The 23,988-nt window shown below is 39.2% G+C and overlaps 4 protein-coding genes across 6 annotated transcripts; 2 read left to right on the top strand and 2 right to left on the bottom strand.

Moving 5' to 3' along the window:
* Nucleotides 1–1,014: 1,014 nt before the first annotated feature.
* Nucleotides 1,015–15,388, bottom strand: LOC108138337 (intersectin-2). 3 transcript variants are annotated; one of them, XM_017260502.2, is made up of 8 exons: nucleotides 15,173–15,388; nucleotides 15,020–15,108; nucleotides 5,343–5,493; nucleotides 3,777–3,911; nucleotides 3,511–3,701; nucleotides 2,393–2,539; nucleotides 1,941–2,331; nucleotides 1,015–1,511 (listed from the first exon to the last, which is right to left on the bottom strand). In XM_017260502.2, the coding sequence occupies exons 1-8, from the start codon at nucleotides 15,230–15,232 to the stop codon at nucleotides 1,359–1,361; spliced, it is 1,317 nt and encodes a 438-aa protein (XP_017115991.1). In that variant the 5' UTR covers nucleotides 15,233–15,388; the 3' UTR covers nucleotides 1,015–1,358. The 3 variants fall into 3 exon arrangements, with proteins under 3 accessions (XP_017115991.1, XP_017115990.1, XP_017115993.1); XM_017260501.1 differs by lacking the exons at nucleotides 15,020–15,108; nucleotides 15,173–15,388 and adding an exon at nucleotides 12,652–13,295; XM_017260504.2 differs by lacking the exons at nucleotides 15,020–15,108; nucleotides 15,173–15,388 and adding an exon at nucleotides 5,678–5,693.
* Nucleotides 9,620–10,143, top strand: LOC108138339. The gene is made up of 2 exons (XM_017260505.1): nucleotides 9,620–9,688; nucleotides 9,746–10,143. The coding sequence occupies exons 1-2, from the start codon at nucleotides 9,643–9,645 to the stop codon at nucleotides 10,042–10,044; spliced, it is 345 nt and encodes a 114-aa protein (XP_017115994.1). The 5' UTR covers nucleotides 9,620–9,642; the 3' UTR covers nucleotides 10,045–10,143.
* Nucleotides 15,389–16,524: 1,136 nt separating the features above from the next.
* On the top strand, nucleotides 16,525–17,661 carry LOC108138053 (adult cuticle protein 1). The gene is made up of 2 exons (XM_017260029.2): nucleotides 16,525–16,586; nucleotides 17,000–17,661. The coding sequence occupies exons 1-2, from the start codon at nucleotides 16,533–16,535 to the stop codon at nucleotides 17,405–17,407; spliced, it is 462 nt and encodes a 153-aa protein (XP_017115518.1). The 5' UTR covers nucleotides 16,525–16,532; the 3' UTR covers nucleotides 17,408–17,661.
* Nucleotides 17,662–22,728: 5,067 nt separating this feature from the next.
* Nucleotides 22,729–23,339, bottom strand: LOC108138075 (ATP synthase subunit g, mitochondrial). Its single transcript, XM_017260051.2, has 2 exons — nucleotides 23,186–23,339; nucleotides 22,729–23,129 (listed from the first exon to the last, which is right to left on the bottom strand). The coding sequence occupies exons 1-2, from the start codon at nucleotides 23,223–23,225 to the stop codon at nucleotides 22,846–22,848; spliced, it is 324 nt and encodes a 107-aa protein (XP_017115540.1). The 5' UTR covers nucleotides 23,226–23,339; the 3' UTR covers nucleotides 22,729–22,845.
* Between the last annotated feature and the right edge of the window lie 649 nt (nucleotides 23,340–23,988).

Here is a 23,988-nt window from a genome sequence, read left to right as displayed (position 1 = left end):
AAGATGGCACTTTTGAGTGAAATTGCTGTGAGTAATGGAGCACAATCCAATCCTCAATGTTTTCGTTATTGTTTCGAATGTGTGTTTGTTGTTTTGGCCTAAAAGGCGGCCCACGAAAATAAGCATATATAGGGTTTTGCTCACCAATCGCTTGGGGCAACCGAGGATGACACTTACCCCAAGAAAACCAATAATAACCTGCTGAAAAGTTTAAGTGCTCAAAAGTAGGCGGGGCAGATGGAACAGGAAGCCCACACTGATACACAGTGAAAGTCATATTTTTGGCCACGGCTATTTTTATCTGCCTCTGGATCATTTCTTTCTTCCTTTTCCCTTCTTCGTAAGCGGTTTGTGCGACTTAAGTTGCATCAGACTCACATGAACCCACCCACCCAATGGACTTTGATTTATCCAAGTGCGTCACGCCCTTCTGGTTTGGCATTTGCAATCTCGTCCCTCGAAGCTGCCGACGTGCCAAACAAATTGATAAACAAATTAGCGCAGCTAATTACGTTGAGATTTTTGGGTTGTGTTCTGGATAAATATATCGCTAAAAGACATATTGTATAGGTTTTGCTTAAGAAATACAGGTAAGCAGAACTTACTGAAACCATAATCACATTAAATTAAAATCATTATTTTCAAGTATTTTAGATTAAAAGCAAAACCGAGATTTGTGGTTTGTGTTCTCCAAACTTACATATATCTTTGAAAATCAATTATTTTTAGTTATGCCTAAAACCAAATCTCTCTTTACTAATATTAGATTAAATGAAACATTCTATAAGAAGTATTATAGTTTTAATATTTTTGCACTTTTAAATACAACAAATTCTGAAAATTGAATTTTCTTTTAAATACATTTAAAGTAAAACCCGATTTTTCTTTCCGAAATCGATTTCCAGAACGTAATTACACCCGCATATCTTTCCGGTATGCCCATCCGTATCAGTAAGCAAATATTTGTAGCATACTTGTCGGTTGGCCAGTGAAATGTGCAATTGACTCATGCGATTGTTTTTGGATTTTTCGGTCGCTTTATTATTATTGCCATGCGGGCACTATCACCTCGTTACAGCTCTAATTAAACCCCATTGACAGTTATCAACCTAAGCGCTGAGATTGAGTGACAGTAGCGCTGACGTTCCCTTTCGGTGATTAACAACTGCGTCGGCAATAAACTGTGGTCCCCCATATCCAGACTGATTTTTGCACAATTTGGTGAAATATTTTGATTTCCAGCCAGGGAAACGAAATATTTGGCCAAACTTTGTAAAACTCGCGAAAAAAGCAGTAGCAGCAGGAAAAACGGCATCCCTTTGCCCTTCGAACATTGGAAATGCTTCAACCTTTGACTTTTAAGCTTTGGCTGCATCCGGGTCCTCGTGAATGGAGGTGACTTCGAGCTCCTGCTCTTCGGCTAAGGCTTCCTCTTCGGCCTCCTCTGGCGCCTCCTCGAACTTCTCGCCATTGATGATCTCCTCAGCCAGCTCATACAGCTCTCGAATGTTCTAGATGAGTGTATAAATAATTCACAGATATTAATGCACTATTAAAAAACTTACTTAAATTTACATTCCCTAAAGTCCTTAAACAGAAAAAAATGGGAACAATAAGTTGATTTTTATTATTTGTTTTACTATTTTTTTATTTTATTTATAGACCCTCTGTTTTAAAAACATGGTTGGTTGTTTAACTTTAACGTTTTAATCAATTGTTTATCAAACTATTTCTTGCAGATGCTGTTTTGCCAACATTTTTTGTTAAAAGATGTTCTTGCAAAGAATTAATGAATATTGTACTTTAAAAAACAAAATTTTAAGTTTATAATATAAACAATTTAGCTAGATGCCTGTAGTAAACTCTTTTTGGTTAAGAAAGTGACTAGTTTTATATTACTGAATACTGCCAAAAATAATAAATTGATTTTTAAAGCTCACCTTGGCATTCCTGAGCGCCACGATCTTCTCGTCCTCGAAGCGCAGCTGATCGTACTGCTGCTTGGAGATGAGTAGTCCCCGATTGAACTCGTCCTCCATTTCGGCCTCCAGTTCCTCGGCATATTGCTGCTTGGCCAGGGTCAGGCTGATGGCATCCTCGCTGATCACCGTCTCCTCTGAGACATCGGTCACATCGTCCAGATACCTGGACTGTGCCTCGCCCTGGAGCTCGTCGTCCTCCAGCGAAGCCTCTGGCACTAGTTCCACGCTAGATCGATGGGCATCCTCGATGAGTTCGGTCAGCTGTTGAGTGGTGACCGCCAATTTCACATCCTTTAGCTTGTCCTCCAGTTGGTTGCGAATACGCAACTCTGTTTCGCGGAACTTTTGTCTAATTAGGCAGAGAATATTTAATAGCTTTTGGCATTAAGGAGTAACTAGAGAATCCCAACCTGGCTCTCACTATGTTCTGTATGTCCTGCGGATCCGATGAGTAGGGATGTGAGATGCGCAGCGAACGCTCCTTCATTTTGGCACGCTCCTCTTCGAGGAACTCCTTCAGGCTCTTTTCGCACTCCCGCCAGTCTTCGTTTTCGATGCTGCAAAAGTGGGGGAGTTTTCCTTTCATTAGCCACCGTTCTGAAGCGAACTCGCTGAACATTCAACTCATGCATATTAATGGGGAAAAAAGGAACACCGTTTAATAACACGCCCTGGGAACACAACCATTCTATCATCATTTTGCGATACTCTTTCTTGGAAGGGGATTGGTAATGAGAAAGTTTAAAGATCTCACCAGTAAAACTAAAAATAAATGTTGCTTGCTAGACTGCTTTGTCATAGAGGTATCAAAATAAATCTAACTATTTGTCATATATCAGTTGCAATAAGAGCTACATTGATTGCCACAATATTCATTACGATATTTATTAAACTTTATGGTAAATAATATAGTTATAAGCCAGACAATATTTATTATTATTATCAAGCAAATGTATAATGATTTTTGTTAGTTAAAAATTTGGTTTATCTTAATGGGTTATATGCCATGTACCAATACAAAATTTGTAGTTAATAAGTTCTTTCGAAACTGATATTAAAAAATTAAGTTAAGCAATTAAAAATCCGCGGACTGTGAATTGTGAATTACTATACAATACACAATAAAAAACCATGTTAACAAACAAGATAACCTGTTTGTAGGATTTTGAATGGAACCGTATGTTGGCTTCATTGAAGGCCTCCCTGCATTTTGTAAACTAATATTTTTGTCTGAAATCAAGAGCATTCAGACTTGGCCTACGGTTTGCTGAAATTTCTCTGTCAGTACCCCCATTTTTCCACCCCCACCGATGGCCGTTTAAGCCAGTGGGTTCATCTTTTTACAATACATGCATCTTAGCCTGCTTTTTTTCACAACTCGTTGGGGATAAAGAGCTTCCCAGAAGGCGGCAAGCGTCAACGTGGAATAATGTATTGTTATTGTTGCCGATGTTGTTGTTGCTGTTCCTGCTTCTGTTCATTTTTAATTTTGCCGACATTAAATGGCGGCCGACTTTAAGTGACTTACCGCAGCAGGTCCATGCCCCTTTCGGCGTCCTCTGTCCTGTACTGTTCCACCAACAACTTCTGCTGGCGGTGCCGCTCGCGTTTCTTGGCCAGCAGTTCGGCTTCTTTGGCGGCATGTTGGAGTCGTTCCCGTTCCCATTTCACTCCCTGCAGCTTCAAACGCTCCGCATTCTTCTCCCGAGCTGTCTTTAACTATCGAAGGGAAAAGAAAACAAAGGAAAAAGGGTAAGAGTTTTAATAGTGTTTGTTTTTACAAACTTTACTCACTTTGGAGCGCTCTTTCTGGATCTCCATATTGGCATCTTTGTTGACCATAAATATGGGATCGTCAGCCAGTTCGTCTGGTATCACATCCGATTTGCCTTCTATAATTAGCATTCGCTCGCGCTCCACTTCCTTTAACTGCAAAAAAAGGTAAATTTATTAAATAAATTTATTATAAACTTTTAAATAACTACAATTTATAAATTTCAAAAGATTTTAATTATTGTAAGACAATACAAATAGTTTTACAAGTTCCGAGTGTTTAGTCGTTTTATACTTTTTCCAATAACATTAAAAGAACATTATTAAAGAACATTAAATTAATTAGTTAGTTTTATGATTCAATAATATCGTTTGATGACAGAAATAGCCGATGCCTAAGAAAATGTTTGAACTTTATTAGCGGCCGTTCTGCGGTTAATATAGTATACTATAAAAGTTAAATCTGGCGAAATGTGGGTGGCGCAAAGCCTCTTTGTGGCTTATAGAATTTTTTGGTGCTCAGTCAAAGTTTTTGCTACATGGCTACATCAGTTTCCCAACCCAAATAACACTTCTTAACACCTTTCACCTGCTTGTTTTTTTTCCGCATTGCGCAGCACTTGATGGAAATGCAATCGGAAGCGTCAAGATATTTTAGTCCCTTGTTTCATTTCAAACTTCAGTCAACTGCAATTGCATTTAAGGACATGTCGGACAGACAGATCTCTAAGTATCCGTATCCGCAGTGAAGCACTTTGTACTTCATAGTTTTGGCCCCTCGCATGTCTCACAGACATAAAAGGCAACTTTTGCTATCTCTCGCCCCGAACATCCCTCTGTTTCTGGTCTAATTTTTATTACTTTGACGGCTTGGATTTGCCATTTTCATGTCGGAGGCTCATTGGATTCAATTGTTTGTGCTTTGGCTTGGCCCCCGTCGAAAACAGAAAATAAGTAGGCGGTGTCGGCGTCATTGAAAAACTTTGGGACACTTTCGCTGCGCTCCCGTGAAAAGGGAAACTTGAAAAGGGTAAGCATGAAAACAAAATCGCAGCCAATAAACAAGTGAAGGGCTAAAAGAAACAGTATTAAGACTAAAAGATACCAAACACGAATGATTTTAGCGTCTACTAGAAAATAATTGGAGATGTACATTTAAAAATTTACAAAAAGCAAAGAATAGTTGTATGTGTTTTAAAAACGTGTTTTAAAAAGTGTTTTATTTAATTTTGTTTTTTTTTTTTGTTTTAAATTAGTTTACGTTATATTTTGGTTCTTTTTAATTTGAATAAAAGTGTATGATACACACTTCTTCAAGACTTAACTCAGGCTTAAAGGCACTCGTATATTTTAAACGTTTCCTTAAGAAAACCAATACAACCCGTTCTCACCCTCAGTAATCTCTGTTCTACGTGACTCTCCCTGGCGACAAATTTGTTTAGGACTCTCGTCTCATATTTTCTCCTCTCTAAACTTTATGAAAATTGAATTGCCAGCCAAACAAATTGGTCACATTTGTGTCTGGTTTTTTGGGGGCTAATTGAGGTGCTCGGATTTGGGACAGCCGAAAAAAAATGGACGACTTACCTCTCGGGCGCGGATGCGGGACAGCAGCTGTTTGCGGTAATCCTCGTCGATCCTTTCGCGCAGCTCCTTCATGTAGGCGCGGTCCGTCAGCTTGACCACATTGGTGCCCATCAGACGCTCCAGGCGGGCGCTAATGCGCGGCAAATTGAAACTGGAAATGAAAAGTGAGCGGAAAATGCCAAGAAGATTTTTGAATAAAAATGTGTACTTAAATAATGAAAGGTACAAATGGGAGTCAAGTCAATGTTAATGACCTTTCCAAATGTAAGTCAATAAATTGTACGCTTAATTACGGGCTCAACCTTCGCCCCCCTTCCCCTCCACCACCAACTCACCCCACACCTGGGTGGGAAAATCCCACATGGGTCGTCCCGTCCGCTGAAGGCGTTTTAGCGCTTGTAACTGTTGGTAACGAATGAGGTCGGGCCGCATTCTCGGCCTGTTACTATAGCGCTTTTCACTCGCTGCGTTTGCCAACTGCCGCCAGTATTTTATTTTGGTTGCCAAACACCCGAAACCGACAACACAAGGACAAGGAGTCCGCACTCCGACTTCTTCAGGTTCCACACACCACCACCTCGATTACAATGGGCCAGAACAACACTTCATAATTTTTTCATATTTAAGAGGTTTAAGACCTAATCTTGTACGTTTTATATCGGTACAAAAATAAAGGCAATATATATAATACAAAACTAATTGAAGTAGCCTTTCTTAACTTTAGCTTTTCCAAAATTAGAGAATGCAAAAAACCAAAAGTAAAGTTTCAATAAGTGTGACTTGAAAATAAACTACCGACAGTACAAGTACAGAAAGTACAAGTAATAATTCAATAACAAATAATATACCCCTTTACTTTTTAGTTTAATTTATATGCCGAAAAGTCTAAGACTGTAGACGAAGAATCTAAGAATGTAGCCGAAAGCCTTATTTTAAAAGTTTTATTTTGATAATTTCGTGGTAATATAATGTTAAATGCATCTTAATTAAAAATTGTTTCTAGCCGAAAGTTTAAAATTCATGTAACAATAGCTTAGTTGTGAAAAACAATTTTTTTGGTGCTTAAAAATTAATTATGTTAAGATTTGTTTGTTAAAAAAAACTACCTTAATCTAATCCATCATTGATTTTTGCAAGATTATTTGAAATTTGGCAACTAATCCACTGTTCTCCCAACTTTGCCTCAAAGTGTGATATGCACACCAGCCAACTAGACTAGCAACAACCATATAAACCTCACCTTCCAGCACCCCCAAACATGTAGCGTAATTTTAGACATGCAGGGCAGAGTGGGGTCCGTATTGAAGAGAACTGATGGCGAGGGGAGCTGAGCTGCCCGGAGGTATGGATAGCGAGGGAAGACTGTCTCGGCTCGCCAGACTTTCAGAATTTCGCTAGGCTTTTTAGCAATGGCTCACATGGTCTTTCTGCCATTCTGCTTTCTTCTTTTTTGCGGTTCTATATGGTAAATAGGTATTTTATTTCTACATGCCATAAAGCAACTTAATGCAGGCAGGTCATGAGACTTGTGTACTCATCTAACAAACATAAACCCGTACTCGTGCCGAGTGTATTCGGAATGCCATGGGGGGGATTAGTCAGCTCTAGTTAATGCTTGTCGTTTAGTTGACAATTAGATGGGCTAGTTTATAGGGATTGCCTGACTGTGGATTTTCCTTGGGCTTTTGGATCAGAGCCAAGAATGCTATGTCTCGTCAAGCACTCATTCAAAAATCGCTCAATCCATCGCACGTAGCACATTTTTAACAGATAATACAATGTTGTCTTTGATGTCTCCACCAAAAATCGTAACTCGCAATAGTTCAAAGTCGTCAAAGCTCAATTCAATCAATTTCCAATCGGAAGGAAAGGTGAAGAAAGTATGATTCCCCCCTGTTGGCATTGACATTGATAATGAAATTTCAGGACATGAATGGGTGTTTTCGTCGTATCAATAACCCGGGCTCATGTCACATGCCACATGCATAAATTACGTATACGCTCTGGTGGCCAAGGGGTTGTGGTAAGAAAGCAATCTGTCATGTCTGTGCCGTAGAAAACCCCCATTTGCTTGTCCCGATTTATGACCTGCTCGCCGCCATAAACAAGCAAACCCTTTCGTTCGTGATAGTTCCTGTGATAGTTCACATCTTTTTATTGCAACTTCCGCGTAACTTTCCGAGTGCAACTCCGGTGACATTTGCAACGGTCGTATCCGCCACTGTCACTGGGTGTTCAGGTGGGTCATGATTTACGTCCCCACCCACCTGGTGAATCCCGCTGGCATTAACCCATTTTGCAGGAGAGTGCGTGGGCTCAGAGTGGGTTAACGCATATCCGATTGCCGTTAGCCATTTGTGGCACTATTCAGCTCAATAACGCATTAAAAGAGGGGTTATTTATTTATTTTTTTGTGGGAGTAAGTGCTGGTATTGGAAAGCAGTTTCTGGGTATTACAAAAACCTATAAATAATAATAAATGAAATCAAAAAACAAATATTTGTGGATAACGTTAAGCTTACAAATAAGTGATTAAAGCAAGAAGCATGTTTATTTATATTTTAAAAAAATTATAAATATTTTTTATTGAAATAAATGCTTGTTGATATATAATTTAAAGATAACTAATTTCATTGAATCATTTAATATTGTTTGAGACAATTCAAAACAGCCTAAGATATAAGCCTAGAAACATAGAGCTGGCTTTTTCGTGCATTTTTCCTTTCCCCATTTTCCGCTAATGGTACGAATAATGTGTCAGTAAGGAAAAGTCCCATTGATTACATTTATGACTTAATTAGCGGCATTTCGCAGGGAAACAAGGAACCATATTAGTTTACATCCCCGGCGTTCTCTGACATCGGCCTTTGCAGACGAACTATAAGGCCCGAACGAAGGACATGGGGCTAGCAGAGCAAGGGGCAGGACTATATGCTCCTGCAAGTATGCAACGCTAATTAATGCCAGGGACGTGCATAAATTTGCCGAAGAGTTGACATTTATGACCTTTGCCATTTTAATTGATAGTTGAAACACGTAGCAGGGGAAATAAATATTGCCGATGTGCGAGCGCTGCAGCGGAATATTGAAATGTAATTCAAAGTTCATCAATTAATATATAAGAAAAACTAAGTGTGTACGATCGATGCCGAATATAATGCTTTGAATATTAAAAAAAAATCATCTTTTGATCTTAAGTTTTCTTATAAGAAAAAACAGTACAAAATATTGTTGTAAATCAACGCATAGAAAAAACAGTTTTTAAATTTCATAATTTTTTGAGACAGAAAATTCAAATCAGTTAATTAAACAAGCTTTTTTTAATCCTGTTTCACTGTTTTTATTTACTAGTGATACAAATTTCTTCTTAATAGAGATAAATTGAAGAGTTTATTTATTTTAAAAAATAATTAAATTCCCAATTCAAAGCTTGCTTTCTTGATTTTGTTTGCCGTTTGTTACCTCTCCTCAGGCTCCAGAGTGCACTGCACAAAATCGATGAGGAAGTCCTCCTCGATGCTGATCTTCATCATGGGTGCTGACTTCTTTGCTTTCCTTCCTTTTGAAGATTTTCCAGCCATGGCAGGTGTGTGACCCAGAAGGTGTTTACTTTAATCCCTCATTTTCGCACCGATTCGAACGGGAACACAACCTGCGAAACTTTCACCCGAACTCGACAAAGGCGACCGGCGAATGTGGCGCCCTTTTCACAGGACTCGATGCCTTGAGCTGCCGCTCCTCGTGTTTTGTTGTTGACACACACGTGTGTGTGGCGTCGAGTGGCACGTGGGAGAAAATAAACCAACCCACTTTCACTTTTGCTCCCAAACGTCTCACGATATCGCGAATCCGAATCGGTTTTCGAGTCCGATTCCTGTTTCAGTTCCCCATCGCATGTTAAAGCTTTTAATGTTAGGCGTAATGACATGACACCAATGTCAATATTTTGACAAAGTGTACGGCGTAGTGTGTGTCAACAAGTTTCAAACGCGCAGTTTTACAAGATTTTTAAGGGGCTTATAGAAGTCTTTTGGGACTTAAATAGTAATAACAAATAAATGATAATTAATGACTTAAAAGGATAATTATAAATACCACACATTGTAACTATAATTTTTGTATGGTACTAGCTTGAAAGCATAGTTCTCGGCATGCAAATCTAAATTTTTAGTCGAAAAGCTTATTTTATTGCAGCAAAATAAAGCTTTTTCATCTCATCAACAGTCACCGGTGAAGTGATAAGGCTGTTGTTGATTAAGTACTTGATTAAGAGACTTTAAATGATTAGTGACTTAACGGAATGCTGATGGAGAAGATCTTCTCATTTGCAGTCGCGGCTCTAACCGGTAAGCATAAATGGGAAAAACCATATATTTTAAACGAGTTGTATATTTTTTCCATAGTGTGTCAAGTGCAAGGACAGTGTCGATTTAACTTTAACAATGTTCGCTCTTCCAATGGGGTCTTTACGTATCTGGATCACGGTGCACTTTATCCGCAAATTTCTTCTGTTGTGGCCAGAGGCGTTGCTTTAACCATGCACTGTGGAGGCGGAGAAAGCCATAGAACACTTTGCACAAGGAACGACAGATTCCATCCAGCACTGCCCTTCCGCTGCACTGCTCAAGCTCCGGAAAGCGAGGTTAGATTGTACGAGGGCGATAGGTCGCTTTATAGCGATTGTCCGGCCACAACTCTATAGGCCATACGATCAACAGGCAATTTGTAAAGTTGTACGACGCTTGTTACGATACGAAGAGTTTAAGGGCTCACTTCACTCAGGCCACTATCTATCCCAAGACAATTTGTGAGTACCCAAATATGTAAGCAAATTAAAAAACTAAATAAAATCGTTTGTAATTTACAGTTATACCACGCCCGGCAGACATACAATTCGCTCCATATCCGGTTATGTCGCCCGGATCAGCAAGATCATTCCTCACAGGCGAAATATACCGAAGGTTTAATTATATTTATGGGGCAATACAGTCCTACATTCCCAATCGTACTTTAGTGATAAATCGAGGACATCTGACCGCATCGTCTGACTTTCTTTTCGAGCAACAATCGAGGTCCACCTTCAAATATGTGAATGCGGTGCCACAATTTGAAAGCATAAATAGTGGCAACTGGCGGCTCATCGAGAATTGGGTGATGAGCCTTAGGCCGATGGATTCGCAGCTAATTGTTCGAACTGGGGCTTTTGGAACGCTGCAACTGAGAGACGATCGCAATCGATTAAAGCCTGCCTATTTACTGGATGACCAGAGAAATCCAGTGCCGCAATGGATGTATAAAAGAATAATCACAGCCAACAGGACGAGCTATGTATTCCTCACCCATAACAACATATTTAATGAGCCACCAGACCATCAATTTTGTAATGAGGTCCAGTGTCCGATTAATTTGAATTTGGATAGACTACCTGCAGCTGGAGTGACTTTCTGCTGTGATCCTACCACTTTCCGAGTTCCGGAAAATTAATGTTGTTCCAAATAAATAATATAATGGCATTGGCATTCAGAGCAAAAGAATTGCAAAAAAAGTTATCAACGCTTTCACTCTGAGGTGACAACTTCATTTGGGTTTCGTGAAGGGATTGGAAAACCATTTCACTTAGGGCTTTTCCCTTTGGCCCTTGTTTATGGCCAACAACTGTCGGTGTTTATTTCACCGTTAGATCTCGTTTTTCCATGTCGCACGGAACCGTTGACTGAATGTTTTTCGCAAGGGAATGGCGAACTATTCCTCGACGGAAGGGTTCCAAAAGGATTTTGGGGGAGGTAGGAGTTGGTCTCACATTACCGTGAAACCAGATAACAATTTCGCTTTATGGCCGCATTTCATGCCAACGAGACATACAATAATTTCCTCTAATCGACTTGGAGCGCGGAAATTGAGCAAACACTCTGTATCGAGTTGGAGTCACCCGGTGGTTGGGTGGTTCCATTCTTTGGTGGCTAAGCTGTTCCAAATTTCGACCTTGCCAAGTCACTTTCACTATATGTTAGCTAGTGCTGCCTGTATTCTAGAGAGCATTACAATTATAAAATGTTTTGCCAATAACGATCATTAAGAAAAGAGCATTCAATTACTTATATTAAATCAATTTAATTATTAAATGTATGATGATGTATAAAATATAAACATATTTTAAGAAAATATTTTATTATTTTTCTTTTCAAAGAAGAACAAGATTTGTGCTCTTTATAAAATTGCTTGTTTTAAAACCCTTGAATAAAAATTTTTGAAACTGAAAAATTGTAATGTAAATAAAAAGCTACTCAATAAATTAGAAATTTTTTAAAAATATTTAGCATTTCTACTGAAAGCATCACTGATGTCAACCGCATTCGGAACTCGTCAGCGAGTCATTTTATTTCCGGTTCGCCCACTCCTAGCAAAGCTTTGCGGCCTCCGCCAACTTTAATTGCAACGTCTTCCGGCATCGCAAAAGGTGCTCTTTAAAGCCCGACGAATAACTTGGAATGCAAGTTGAGATTATATTCCCGTATCCATTCCGATTTCTTGGTAATAACGGAAATGCACCTTCAATTGCTGTTTGTTTTGTCTGCCAGCTTAGAAAGTCTCATTGGTGGCTATTTTTTATCCAGAAAACGCAACACAATATAATCTTATTCCCACTCCCACTACTTGCCATTTTCTTTTGCTAGTCAAACTCAATTTGTGGTGTATAATTTGGATAGTGCGAAATCCAAAACAAGTGAATAAATATGTCTGGAGAAAATTTAAATTTTTAAAAAGCGAAATATTTACATAAAAATGTAATAAACGCAGAGAGATATAAAAGGCATTCGTATTAGTGATTTGTGCTTTGGAAATACATATTTTCATCATCACCGCCTTTGGTTGAAGTTACTGCTAAGCTTTCTGAAAAGCTTTTATGAGTAGCTACACTTAAAAGAAACTTTAGATAGGCTTATAATTTTATTTGTAAATCATTAAGAGCTGGCATAATATTAATTAAAGTGCTTAGGTTCTTAAAAATATAACTAATTCAACCAATATTTGTTGAAACAAAAAAGGACATTAATTCACATGAATTGAAATAAATACACGCAAAGTAAGTATTGAAAAATTATTTAATAATAATTCTAATATTTTCGGAGATAAAGTTCTTAATTTTTCAATTAATTTAATATCTTAATCTTATCTAATCTAATTTATATCACAAATATTTTTTATATTTTGTAATATTCACCACAACTTAGATATCCCAACGCTCTTGTTAAAATTAATTAAGTTTTAAAATGAAATAGTGCAGATTTTAGGCCTATTTTAGTCTTACTTGCACTTGACCAAGTCCTGCAGGTCCTCCGGCGACAGGGCGTACTCGGGATCTAAGTTCGGAGCATTAAGTTTCCGGCTCCGGCTGCGATGCCTTCTGCCATGACCGTATGAACTTCTCGTAGCAGATCGCAGATCGCCCAGGGCGACATGATTGTCAGCGCTGTGGAAACTGGTACTTATGCCCGGTTCCGTGACAGCGATCAGGGGAACACTCGAGGGGCGTTCCTCGGGATACTTGACCGTGGATGAGGCTGCTCCACCGGCCAGTTCCTCGGCCTTGGCCTTCTCGGCAAAGCTATCCCGCCGCCAGGAGGGCGTTAGGGTCCTGATCACATTCTGGGTGTCCGCGAAGCCCTCGTAGTTGTACTTCTTACGCAGACTCAACCCCGACAGATACTCCAACGTTTGCCAGACGTTCATCTTGTTCGCACTGTACGAAGGCTCCGCGTCGACTGACCAGCCAGCGTTGCGTGCAATCCTCTGGGCCAGGAGCATAGTCACCGTGGCACATCGCTTGCCCGGCGGCGGAGGTGCCCATTCCCGGGACTCGGATAGTGCAACAGTTCCGCCGCCGCCCACCACACCGATCACGGCGGCGGCATCAGACTTCACGGCTGTGAGTGACATATGCGGAACAGTTTGCTTAGGCCCAAATTGAAATGTAATTAAGTTTCCGATTCCGTTTAAAAAACTTCGTCCTCATCCTGCGACGACCGAACGTTGTATGGCACACGATTCTGTGTCTGGGTGGGATTACCATCACATCACAGCGCCGTCGGCGTGTCCGTTGCGTGGCAGCCACGCGTTCGTACTCGCTGTTTATTGTATCCATTTTGCGCCATTAAAAATAATATCATTCTGATTGAGTGACGCGCCGCTTAAGTACTTTCCTTCTTCGTTGTCCTCGCACTGACACCGTTTTCCGCTTGCCGCTTGCCGCTTTCCTTTTTATTGAACACGCAAAGTGTCGGCAATGCACATCGCTGTATTGTATAGTACCCTATATAGTATACACCATTCCCAAACACCAATTTCATTACTCCGTTCGCGTTTGTTTCGAACTCCTTGCCTGGCACCTTGCATCATTGTGGATACGCAGCTCAGACAAAAGTTGAGTTATGCCAGCGCTAATGGAGGGAAGCTCAATGGATTTTCTCTCACACTTTTCTGGGTATTTAAGGGATATTCGTTTTCCCTTAGTTATTAAATTCGAAAGGCTTTAGGTATTTATTTAGAATTTAAATTATTAATTTCTGTATAATTCTAGCTTCAACCAGCTTTTCAAGATACTTCAAATTAGCAATAGCATTCATTCTTATATTTATTTTTATTTATTCTTATTATATACGTGGTTAAAGTAATCTAATGACAGCAGCTTTGCAAACACCTATACCTTACTTTCAATTTCCCTAATTTCAAGCAAGAATCCTAACCTTGAGGCCATACAATTCTTGACTTGTCCGCCCCAAAAAGACAACCCGCGAAACTTGAGCGCTCCACCGACCCAGTGGAAATTACCAAGCCAATTTCCCGTTTCTATCACTCCTGTTGCCCAATTACTTGGCAAAGTTTCGCCGACAGCTGATGGCTGCACTGGCTCCCCATCCTTTCTTGGGTGTACATTTGCATTCGAGAAGTTGAGCCATCTATCAAAGGCTTCGTTAGCATCGCGTGACTGCACTTGGCCCGGAAATTAGCACCCCTCATTCAGCCCGATAAAGATTTTGGGACAAGTTTGGGCAGCAGCAGCAGGATGACTTTGTGATATATAATCTTATCAGACGATGTGATGCAATTGAGTGCGAATGTTTCCCCATCGCGGATTTAATTGCCATGGAAATATATCTGGGTGTGGCAGGGCAATACTTTATGTGTAAGGCTGACAATTTGATGGATGCAATAAAATATTATGGCTGTGGCTGTGGCTGTGGCAAAGAATCTTAATTGAATGGCAGCGGCTGGATTGGCGCCAATCGGTGTCAGACCCACCGAACCAAGAATCGGGCAACAAAACTACACATGGCCAAAAGCTTCATTGTTTTCTTATTTCTCATTAATGGATAGCTATATTTGAATAATTTGTAATTTTTCAAATTTTATTGATCCTATTTAAATGAATATTTTAAATGTTTGAAGACTTTCTTCATGCTTGTTATTTTAAGGCATTTTATCTAGAACTAGATTTTAGTTCCCTTTAAAATGATCAAAATTTAAGCCTGCTTCTCTCTCCCGTTTTCTCTCTGTGTGCCCATAAAATAACGAAAATCACTTGATGGCAATAGGTTCTGACACACGTGAGCCTTGCACGCCCAATTCCCCACCACCCACCGCCCATGGTGGTTTGGCATTCAATGTTCTCTACTCACGCAACAATGACATCGGGATCCTCCCACCATTTCTTATTCGAAGGCTGTAGCAAGAGGCTCACCTGCCTCCAATGGTTCTTATGCACCACCTTTGGATTAATTATTAATTTAAATTTTTTATTCTTTATTTTTTGAAAAGTAATTGGCACATACCTTGTATTTCTTGGGATCATATGCGTTGTGATCTTTTTCTGTAAACACCAGGCGTGCCATTTCAACTCAACTTGAATCTAACGTGGTCCTGCGTCTTTAATCGTTTTGTCCTTCTCAAGTAAGGACCTTGAAAATATAAATTGTTCTTGTATGAAATAGGATTTCTTTGTTGTGTAAACTGACTGAAGATTTGGTTTTGACAAATTATGACAATTAAATAAAAGGAAATCATGTTGAAACCATTTTAAACTATTTGGAAATTTACCGCTTGCTTTTACTAAAATAAGTGCTATTGAAAATCAAATGACTTTTTTAAATTTGTAATAAATTAAATACTTGCCTCCAGGCTAGAAAGCGAAAGTGGTTCGATTTGTTACTTAATGGAATTATAATATATATACCAAATAGGTTTTTGCAAAACGCTACTCTAATCATACTCTATCTTATATCTTATCTCTTATCTCTTTGAAAATCAATTTTAGATTTAAATTAATTTCCTAACAATTCTTGTTTTTATTTTGTTTTTATGAAAATCAATTTTACTTTAATCTTACAAGTAAATCTAATTAACTTCACTTCCTTACCAGAATTACTAATTATTTTATTTAGGTATTTAACGAAATAATTTTTTTTTGATAAAATAATAAGAATTAGAATATAATTAACGTGTCACATAGTTCAACAGTGTTCTATTAATAGTTTATGGTTTGTTTAGATTTCCTACTCTTGGACAACTTTTCTGCACCACTTTATTTCGCATCACTGGACTGCGTTGGCTGCATTAGTGATATGCAAATGATGCAATCGAGATATCGAGAGTCGACGACCAAAATGGATCAGTCTGCCGAGAACTGGCGGCGGGCACATTAATTTCAGGGCGAGCTTACCGAAGTGAATATAATTACGTTCTGCTGATGAAATTTTAATGGACAGCCAGTGGTGCTGCATGTGTGTGGGGCGAAGGTGGTACGGTGGTTCTACATGTTGTCTTGTAATTTGCCTATCCATTGTTGTTAGGGGCACCCGAGAAACAACCTTACTGTGTACTCGTATTATATTGATTGAAGTCATGGTTATGGATTGACCGATTCAAATGCGACCAGTCTTGTTTTCGTCTTGTCAACCGGCGTGGCTAATTGTCGCGCACTTGAATTGTTGTCAATGGGCTATAGATATATAGATATCGGCATTGATTCAGGAAGGTCAAGGGGCTGGGGGTATTACGTTTGTGGTTTGTTCTCTGGGCCAGTTTCCGCATTTGTGCAGCAAACATACACATGGCCGGCCGATCAGAGAACTGGCCTTATATGCCAAATGGAATTATGGATCGGAGCTATAAAAGCTCTGGGGCAATGGGCAGATGTCAGTTAGTTTCGTTTCAAGCGTCACTGAGATCACAGAAGCCAACATGAAGGTGAGAATCTAAGGGATAATGGATAGCGTGAGCTTAAGGCTTAGATATAGCAAAACCTAATTCGGTTCTTGATTAAAATTAGAATGCTAAATAGCTTAAGAAAACAAAGATGATATTAAAGAATTGAATACCTTTATATCAGTGGAAAATAGTATTTTTCAGCACAAGTCTTTTAAAAGTAAACTTCAATTTAATAGGAAATAATATTGTTTTGCATATATCATTAAATGATTGTTATTGATATTTTTTGTAGAACATTTTTTAAGTTCTTCGGTAACCAAGTACAAATTAAACACTACTTTATATATATTGTAAATTGTATTTTAGTAAAATTCTGTTTAAATATAAGTTTTTGAAAATGTGTAGCATTTCCTTTTTAATTTGTAGTAAAACATTCCAATTCCCTTTTCTAGTTCGCCGTTGTCGTAGTCTTGTTCGCTTTGGCCTATGGTGTCAACAGTTCGGTGGTGCCGCTCCTGACCTCCGTCCACGGAGGAGTGGTGGTCGGTGTTCCCCAAGTGGCCGGCTCGGTCGCCATTCAGGCATCGGCTGTTCCCGCTGCCGTTCCCGTCGCCCTGTCTCCGGCCGGACCCGTGCTCATCCAATCCGGTCCATCGGTGATTGCCGCTCCCGTTCCCGCCGTGGTGGCTGCCCATGCTCCTGCCGTGGTGGCTGCTCATGCTCCTGCTGTGGTGGCCGTCGCCGCACCGGAGGCCAGCTATGTGGCCAAGACACGTGGAGCCGTTCATGTGGCTCCTCTGCCCGGACATGCGCAGTCTGCCGCCTCCGTGAACCTGGAACCCGCACCGGGCACCTGGTAAAAACCTGGAATACCCCATGGATAACGCCCACTTCGATCGTGACCTCTACTCCACTTCCATCTGTACAACATTCTTGGTTTTTTTTCAAGTTCCCGCATGGTTTTTCCTTTCCAGAGATCCTCTCGGGATCTTATTTCTTCAACAATCTAAGTCAATCCTATCCAGTCTATCGCTTTCCGCTTTATTCTCTGGTCTATATTTATCCACCCCACTGTTGTCAAATTTGTTTCTTTTGAATAAAAAATGTTATCAAAACAAAGAACTGAATTTGAAGTGGGAAAACTTATGAAATTTACGAAAATAAAAGCCGACGGGTTTTTGGTATTAAGTTAATGGACTGAAATTACTAAAACAAAATGCCATAACATTACATTTATTTATCTGACCTTTTTAAACCAGACAAATGTATAAACATCTGCAACGAATCGGTAAGTGATCTATTCCGGAAGTCAACTGCCAGAAACGGAATGCAAAGTAACTGAATTTTACAAAGATCTGAGTGTTCTAGGAATCAATTTCGTTTGAAGCTCGATTAAGTTTATACCATGCAATTTCTTGTAAGCAATTATAGCCAAAAAAGATCTTGAACAATTTGAAGCCATTCCTACGCAATTACAAGGGGATCGGCTCACCTTTTGATTGTCATTAAAGGCCCCACTCCTTGCACAACTCCCACGCCTTTAAGTCCAGTAAATATTAGGCAGCTAAATGTCTTAAAACAATCTCGATCGATGGCCGATTATAGATGCCAGTAATTAATCAATTCCGGGGCCTCAACGCGGTGCTACAGCAGGGGCGTTGACAAAGCCGTTCCAGAAACGAGACGCTGTTGCTCGGCAGCTGGATAACATTGTTGCCAACTTGGAATTGCCGCCGAACTGGTCTATTCACTGAAATCGAGAGTAATACTCGATCTGGAGCAGGGGCGGTTTGCCTTGATCGCCGCACACTCGCACTTGCAATTATTAATAGAAAAAACAAAGCAATGTGCAAAAACTTGATATCGCTGCGGTGGAGTTAAGTAATGCCTATGCAAAGTAATGCAGTTCAGATCCGCCTTAACGCCCACTGCGGGCCATTGAAAGCCGTTAGGCGTTTGTTCCCGATGTCAATGGGATATGTAGAATTTTCTGTTGCCACATTGGGCTATAATAGTACTTTACTAATGGCTTGTATCAAGACTTACATTTTTTAACTGAAAATTTTAACTTTGATTTGTTTTAGTTCAAAAATTCCTATAAAACAGTCTTATTACTTACTTTTTTTAGGAAAACCAAAGAGTTTATTTGGTTGTAACCAAACTTTAAGTTATACTTTTTTTAAATATTAGTACACCAAAAATTTGTTTTAAATACTTTAATCATTAAATGTATATTTGTTTATTCAATGATTAAAGAATTTGAAGGGTATTTGCAAATTTATCCATTATTTCAATTTTAATAAAGAGATAATATCTGTAGACTTGATGCCCCAGCTTTTTTGACTGAAAATGGATTTGACCGAATAACATGATAAGTGTAAAAATGCCGGGGCTTTCAATAAAAGTGTCAATTGGCGCCGGAACGTGAGGCCGCGAAAAGGCGAGAGGGGCGGCACAATTGGCGGGGCGGGGGACAAGTGGCAGTCAAACAAACAGCAGCAGCAGCTAAACATTTTGCCGGCGTTGTTTAGTGTCGTGTCGGCAGCCAAGCCCCATGGCAATTGGCCATAAATCTAGCCACAGCCATTCACTTTTTGTTTTCTTTATTTACCAGTGTTATTTAACTCGATCGGTGGCTGCGTGCACGCAAATCCACAAACGCATGACGCAGCCACCGTATGCAACTTGGCCCAAACCACCAGCCGCTTTTCAGCTGAAAACACAGCAAGTTCAAGTTTACGCACTTTGCGGCTTCCTGCTTCGAACGGGTTCAGTGCACCTCGACGCACTTTGCAGTTTCTGGTTTCCACGCAGAATCGAGTTCAACTTGGCCCACTGCAATAGATTTTCAGTTATTTCTGGTCTACGCAATTCGCACTTTTCATGGCAAGGCGAAGGCAGTTTGGTTTTTGGCTTCGAGATCGCTGAAATACAAATTACAATGCATTTAGATATTTTGTTTTAAATATGGGGGTCTTTAATCTTATACTTTAGTTGAGTTTATATAAATGTTTTTATTTATTTATTATCTTTTTTTGCTTTTTCTTTTGTTTGTTATGAAAATTGGTTTTGCTGACATATAATAGTAAAACCTTTCGAAGGCCCTTAAAATATGCTTTATTTTTTTAAAGAACTTTTGTTTTCTTAGAAATAGTTTAATTTTTACTGTTGAAACAATGCTATCCAAATCTATTTTTCTATTGAAAGGCAATTTTCTAACAACATACATTGCGTATTCATAGATTTTTTTAGTTTAGTTAACATGTGTAAAAAAAAGTCATACATTTCAAAGACTTTTAAATTAATAAATTTCAAGAAAATATATTTGTACATGTTTTGAGTTCATATACAAATATATTTTGTTAAGTGCATGCAACGATTACATCATCTTAGCCTTCCACTTTCGTGTGGGCGATGAGTTATTGAATAAGGTCAGTGTTCCAGCGAAGGATCGAGTCAGTTTTGCGGTCGAGTGATTCATTCACCAGAACAGATCAGAACGAGGCGTTTTCTTGTGGACACTGCCAGTCGATTTTCAGCGCTAGACAACAAATAACAAAATCGTTCCATAGCTGACTGGATTTCGTAATGGCCCAACGGCACAGCTTTCTTATCCGCACCCACAACTGGTTGGTGGCCTAAATATAGTACGGCTGGCAACCTGTAGCCAAATATTCGCCGCCGAGTGAGCGACAAGTATCTAGCGGGTTGCATGAGCGGCAAACAAACTTGTTGCACACACTCGTTTAGATTTTTGTTGTTTTGATTTTTCGTGGCAGCAGCTAGATGGAAAAATAAGGAAAAAAAAGGGGCCCACAATCCAGACATTCCGCCAGCCACTTGCTAACGTCATAAACACACTAACCAGCCGAATATAGAACTCGTTGAATTAGCAACAATTGTATGGCAAAGCACTCTGTTAGTTGTGACAGTTGTGTAGTGACAATCGCGGCCACAAAAGTGGTTAATTATTACCCTCAGCAAATGACCATTAAGCGACCGCTTAGCATACTAATTGTAATTGGATTAATTGCCCGCAGATCTTGATCGCCAACTAACGGTTGCTGGGGAATACTTGACCAATCGATTACGTTACGATTGCAATTGCATCATCAGTTCCAAGATCCAAAAAAAAATACAGCCTTTTGGAGGCCGCCCACTCGAAAATTCCTTGCCAGAGTCCAAGTGTGATTGCTTGCATGGGCTAGTTAAATTAATTTAGTTCGACCAACAATTAAAACTTAATAAAATGTGCCTTGGTCGACCTGTTGATGATCTTACTATCATACTTAAATTTAAAAAATTCAGATTTTAAAGGTTAGGAGCTAAAAAAATTTTTAAAAGTATTTAAATTAAAACAAATTATTTTCAAAAGTCTGGATTATATATAAGTTTTGTAAAACCTCATTTAATACATATTCTTCTTGTTCTAACAACCATTGATTTTTGCAACTATTTTTTCATTATCAATCAAATTTACAGGTGTGCCAAGTGAACTGCAGGTGTTTATTTCACACGTAGAGTATCAGAATCAAATTAAATAATGATCAGCAAGCAGGAGGTGTTGGCGGTGTGGGTGGAAATGCTGGTTACCAAATGCTGAAAACCAAATTCGTTGGCCTGGCAATAGGCTCACCCCACTGGGTCTCCACCTCGTTGCCACTCCAAGTTGCCAGTTACAAGTTGCAACAATCGGCAGCCGCCAAATTGAATTCAAGCGGGGCTAACATTGATTTCCCCTCTATCGACTGCCTTCCTCTTTACCTCTACACAATTAGTTTCATTCTGTTTATGCGATTTTAATACGGATTTCGCATTCGTCTAGTCAAAAGTGGGCGTTGTCAGTCGGGGAGTGTGATAAGGACCCTCCATATAGCCTAGTCAGCGGTATTAGCATGATGCAATCCAGCGGTGAGATTGCAACAAAGGCCGGTGCTTGCAGGCAGGCTTTGTTGTTAAAATGCCATTAAAATTGGGACAAGCGGTAAATTCGATTTACAGTCGAACAAATAAACTTAAAAAACATGGAAGTGAACATTAAATAAACCAATTATTTTAACACTTTCAGTGTTTATTAGTGTTTGTTAGTTTATAAAAATAATCACAGTCTAAAATTTATAGTTTGGCTAGTTTAAAATACATACAAAATTGGCATTAAAAATCAATTATTTTAATTCATTAGATTACTAAATTGGGTACATAGTTCGATCTGAAGTATTTGAATGCTTTATAATAGGCAATAATTACCATTTTGTACAGTAAATGGTTTTTTTAACTCTCAAAATAGAAATATATTAAGGTATCATTAAAAATTACTAATCAAGATTGTTTTGATATCATTTTCGAAAAAAAATACAAGTTTTTTTCGATATTTTGCTCTCATATTTGTGTATTTTTTATTTTAATTGCAACTAGACAGAAACGGAAATTAAATAAACAATTTGGAAATAAAAAAACCCAAGAAATGTTTTAGTTCTATGAAAGTCAGAGCATATTTATTTCAAAGTAAATGGAGAACTCATCCCTGCCATAAATAAGAAATGATTATATTAAATATATACCAATTATTTTGAAATAAACAATATTATAGATATTAAATATATTTTCCACTTGCGAATGTTAAATTTAACGTGTTTAACTGTACCTTCGACCAGGCAGGTTGGTGGGGCACACGTACGTTGCCAATGTTTTGTTTGGGTTGTGCAACTGCCACAGCGTCAATCTGATTTATGCCACTTGGCCGGACTGCAGCCCGTGTCCGCTGTCGTACCGCCTTAGAAACATAACGCTTTGCCGCTCGGACGCCTGCGCACTCGCCTCGCAGCGGAGGAATCAGAATCAGAGCTATATGCCCAAGATCAATGCCAGCTCAGCGGATTGCAGATCTCAATTGAGCGCTTTGCTCATGCCGGGCCAATGGTTCTCCGGAATTCGGGGCGGGGCAGTAGTAAACGACGGAGTGGGAGTTTTCATGCTGTGCACCTGGTCATAGAAAATTTATGTATGCAAATATTTACGAATAACTGAAATACATAAAAAATATATGTTTATTTCGCTTCCTAGGAAATGTATGAGAAGTGGCCGACTATTAAAAATCAGAATCCCAAAAAAAAGGTTCCTAAAAAAGACATTTGGTTGATAGGATAGGATAGGATTATAATATAACCAGCTACAACCATTATTTTATTGCAGATAATGCGCCTTTATTCAGTGCACCTGGTCAGAGAAAACATATTTATGCATCGAGGTATTAACATACAACGCAAAACCATTAAGAAAAATATTGGATCAGTTTCTTTTAGACCTTGTAGCCGACAAAGTGACGGCGACCGATGACCTCGCCCATGTAGAACCAGGTGATCACCTCCACGGTGACCAGAAAATTTAGCCAGGCCTCGCTGACGGTGACCTGGCCAATTCCGGACTTCTTCAGCTGCCCCTTCACATCCTTCTTGGAGGCATTCTTGGCGGTCTCCGCGGTCTTCTTCAGCTTCTGGAAATCAGCGGGCATTGGGGGCGATAGCTCCACCTTGGCATATTTCCAGAATTCCTCTAGCTGCGGACGTGCAGCCACAACTACCTCTGTGGAATACAAAAGTTTGCTTTTATTTAAGCCAAGCTAGGAGTGCAAAACTTACTATTGGCAAGGGCCTTTGCCTTGACAACCAATTGACTCATTTTTTAATATTAAAAATAAAACAAGAAATAAATTTCAGATTTCACAAATTTTTCGTCTGAACCTTCTCGTAAAAAGTTATCAAACTGTGAGCTGTCGAGAATTTGTTTGACATTTAAGCAATAGGATGCTCTGCACCATTAAACATATTCTAACTAAAAGGTTGGTACACACTGAACGATTTAAAGTCTAAATATAAATAACATATTAAGCTAAAACAAAAACTAACTAAACTTTTACTAATTGAAAGTCATATCTGAAAACACAATAAAAATAAAAAAATAAAAAAACTATATGATTGCACTAGAGAAGGCTTAAAAAAATAATAATAAATGCTTGATGTAGTGCCATGCAAATGTGTTTAGAAAATTTGCATAATTGCGGGCTGGTTGAAGAAAAAACCTGCGCCAATTATGCGATTTGCTGGCGATAAACTGACCGATCATTACCGAACCGACAAGATGGTTATTACTAGAGCGCCCCGCCCACTGGCCAGAGCGAAACAATGGTATAAAATAGAATTGGAAAGAAGGCAACACGCCCTAAAAAATTGGCCTGCATTGTCTGGTGGTCATCGTAATAAAAATCTCAAAGCTGAAATAAAACGCCGAGTGTTTCGTCATAAGTTATTGGGTGGTTCAATTGGCTGGCATAATGCATATTTTAGGCAAGCTGGTTTGTTAATGAAGCTCTAATGGAACCGAGGTGAAGGGCTCGTTCTTCAAATGAAAATTGCTCTGGTTTTTTTTCGCACAGTCGATCTAA

Source organism: Drosophila elegans, unplaced genomic scaffold (assembly GCF_018152505.1).
Source record: "Drosophila elegans isolate 14027-0461.03 unplaced genomic scaffold, ASM1815250v1 contig_814, whole genome shotgun sequence".
Taxonomy (NCBI): Eukaryota; Metazoa; Arthropoda; class Insecta; order Diptera; family Drosophilidae; genus Drosophila; species Drosophila elegans.
This window is presented reverse-complemented; position numbering and strand designations above follow the sequence as displayed.

Excerpts from the sequence above, each read along its gene's own strand:
- LOC108138339 (XM_017260505.1), top strand. The coding sequence starts at position 9,643 with ATGCTGATGGAGAAGATCTTCTCATTTGCAGTCGCGGCTCTAACCG. Across the intron at positions 9,689-9,745 it reads TGCAGTCGCGGCTCTAACCG|TGTGTCAAGTGCAAGGACAG; the intron begins GTAAGCATAAAT and ends TTTTTTCCATAG.
- LOC108138337 (XM_017260501.1), bottom strand. The coding sequence starts at position 13,280 with ATGTCACTCACAGCCGTGAAGTCTGATGCCGCCGCCGTGATCGGTGTG. Across the intron at positions 3,702-3,776 it reads TCCAGAAAGAGCGCTCCAAA|TTAAAGACAGCTCGGGAGAA; the intron begins GTGAGTAAAGTT and ends TCCCTTCGATAG. Across the intron at positions 2,332-2,392 it reads CAGAACATAGTGAGAGCCAG|ACAAAAGTTCCGCGAAACAG; the intron begins GTTGGGATTCTC and ends CTGCCTAATTAG.
- LOC108138053 (XM_017260029.2), top strand. The coding sequence starts at position 16,533 with ATGTCAGTTAGTTTCGTTTCAAGCGTCACTGAGATCACAGAAGCCAAC. Across the intron at positions 16,587-16,999 it reads TCACAGAAGCCAACATGAAG|TTCGCCGTTGTCGTAGTCTT; the intron begins GTGAGAATCTAA and ends TCCCTTTTCTAG.
- LOC108138075 (XM_017260051.2), bottom strand. The coding sequence starts at position 23,225 with ATGAGTCAATTGGTTGTCAAGGCAAAGGCCCTTGCCAATA. Across the intron at positions 23,130-23,185 it reads GGCAAAGGCCCTTGCCAATA|AGGTAGTTGTGGCTGCACGT; the intron begins GTAAGTTTTGCA and ends TGTATTCCACAG.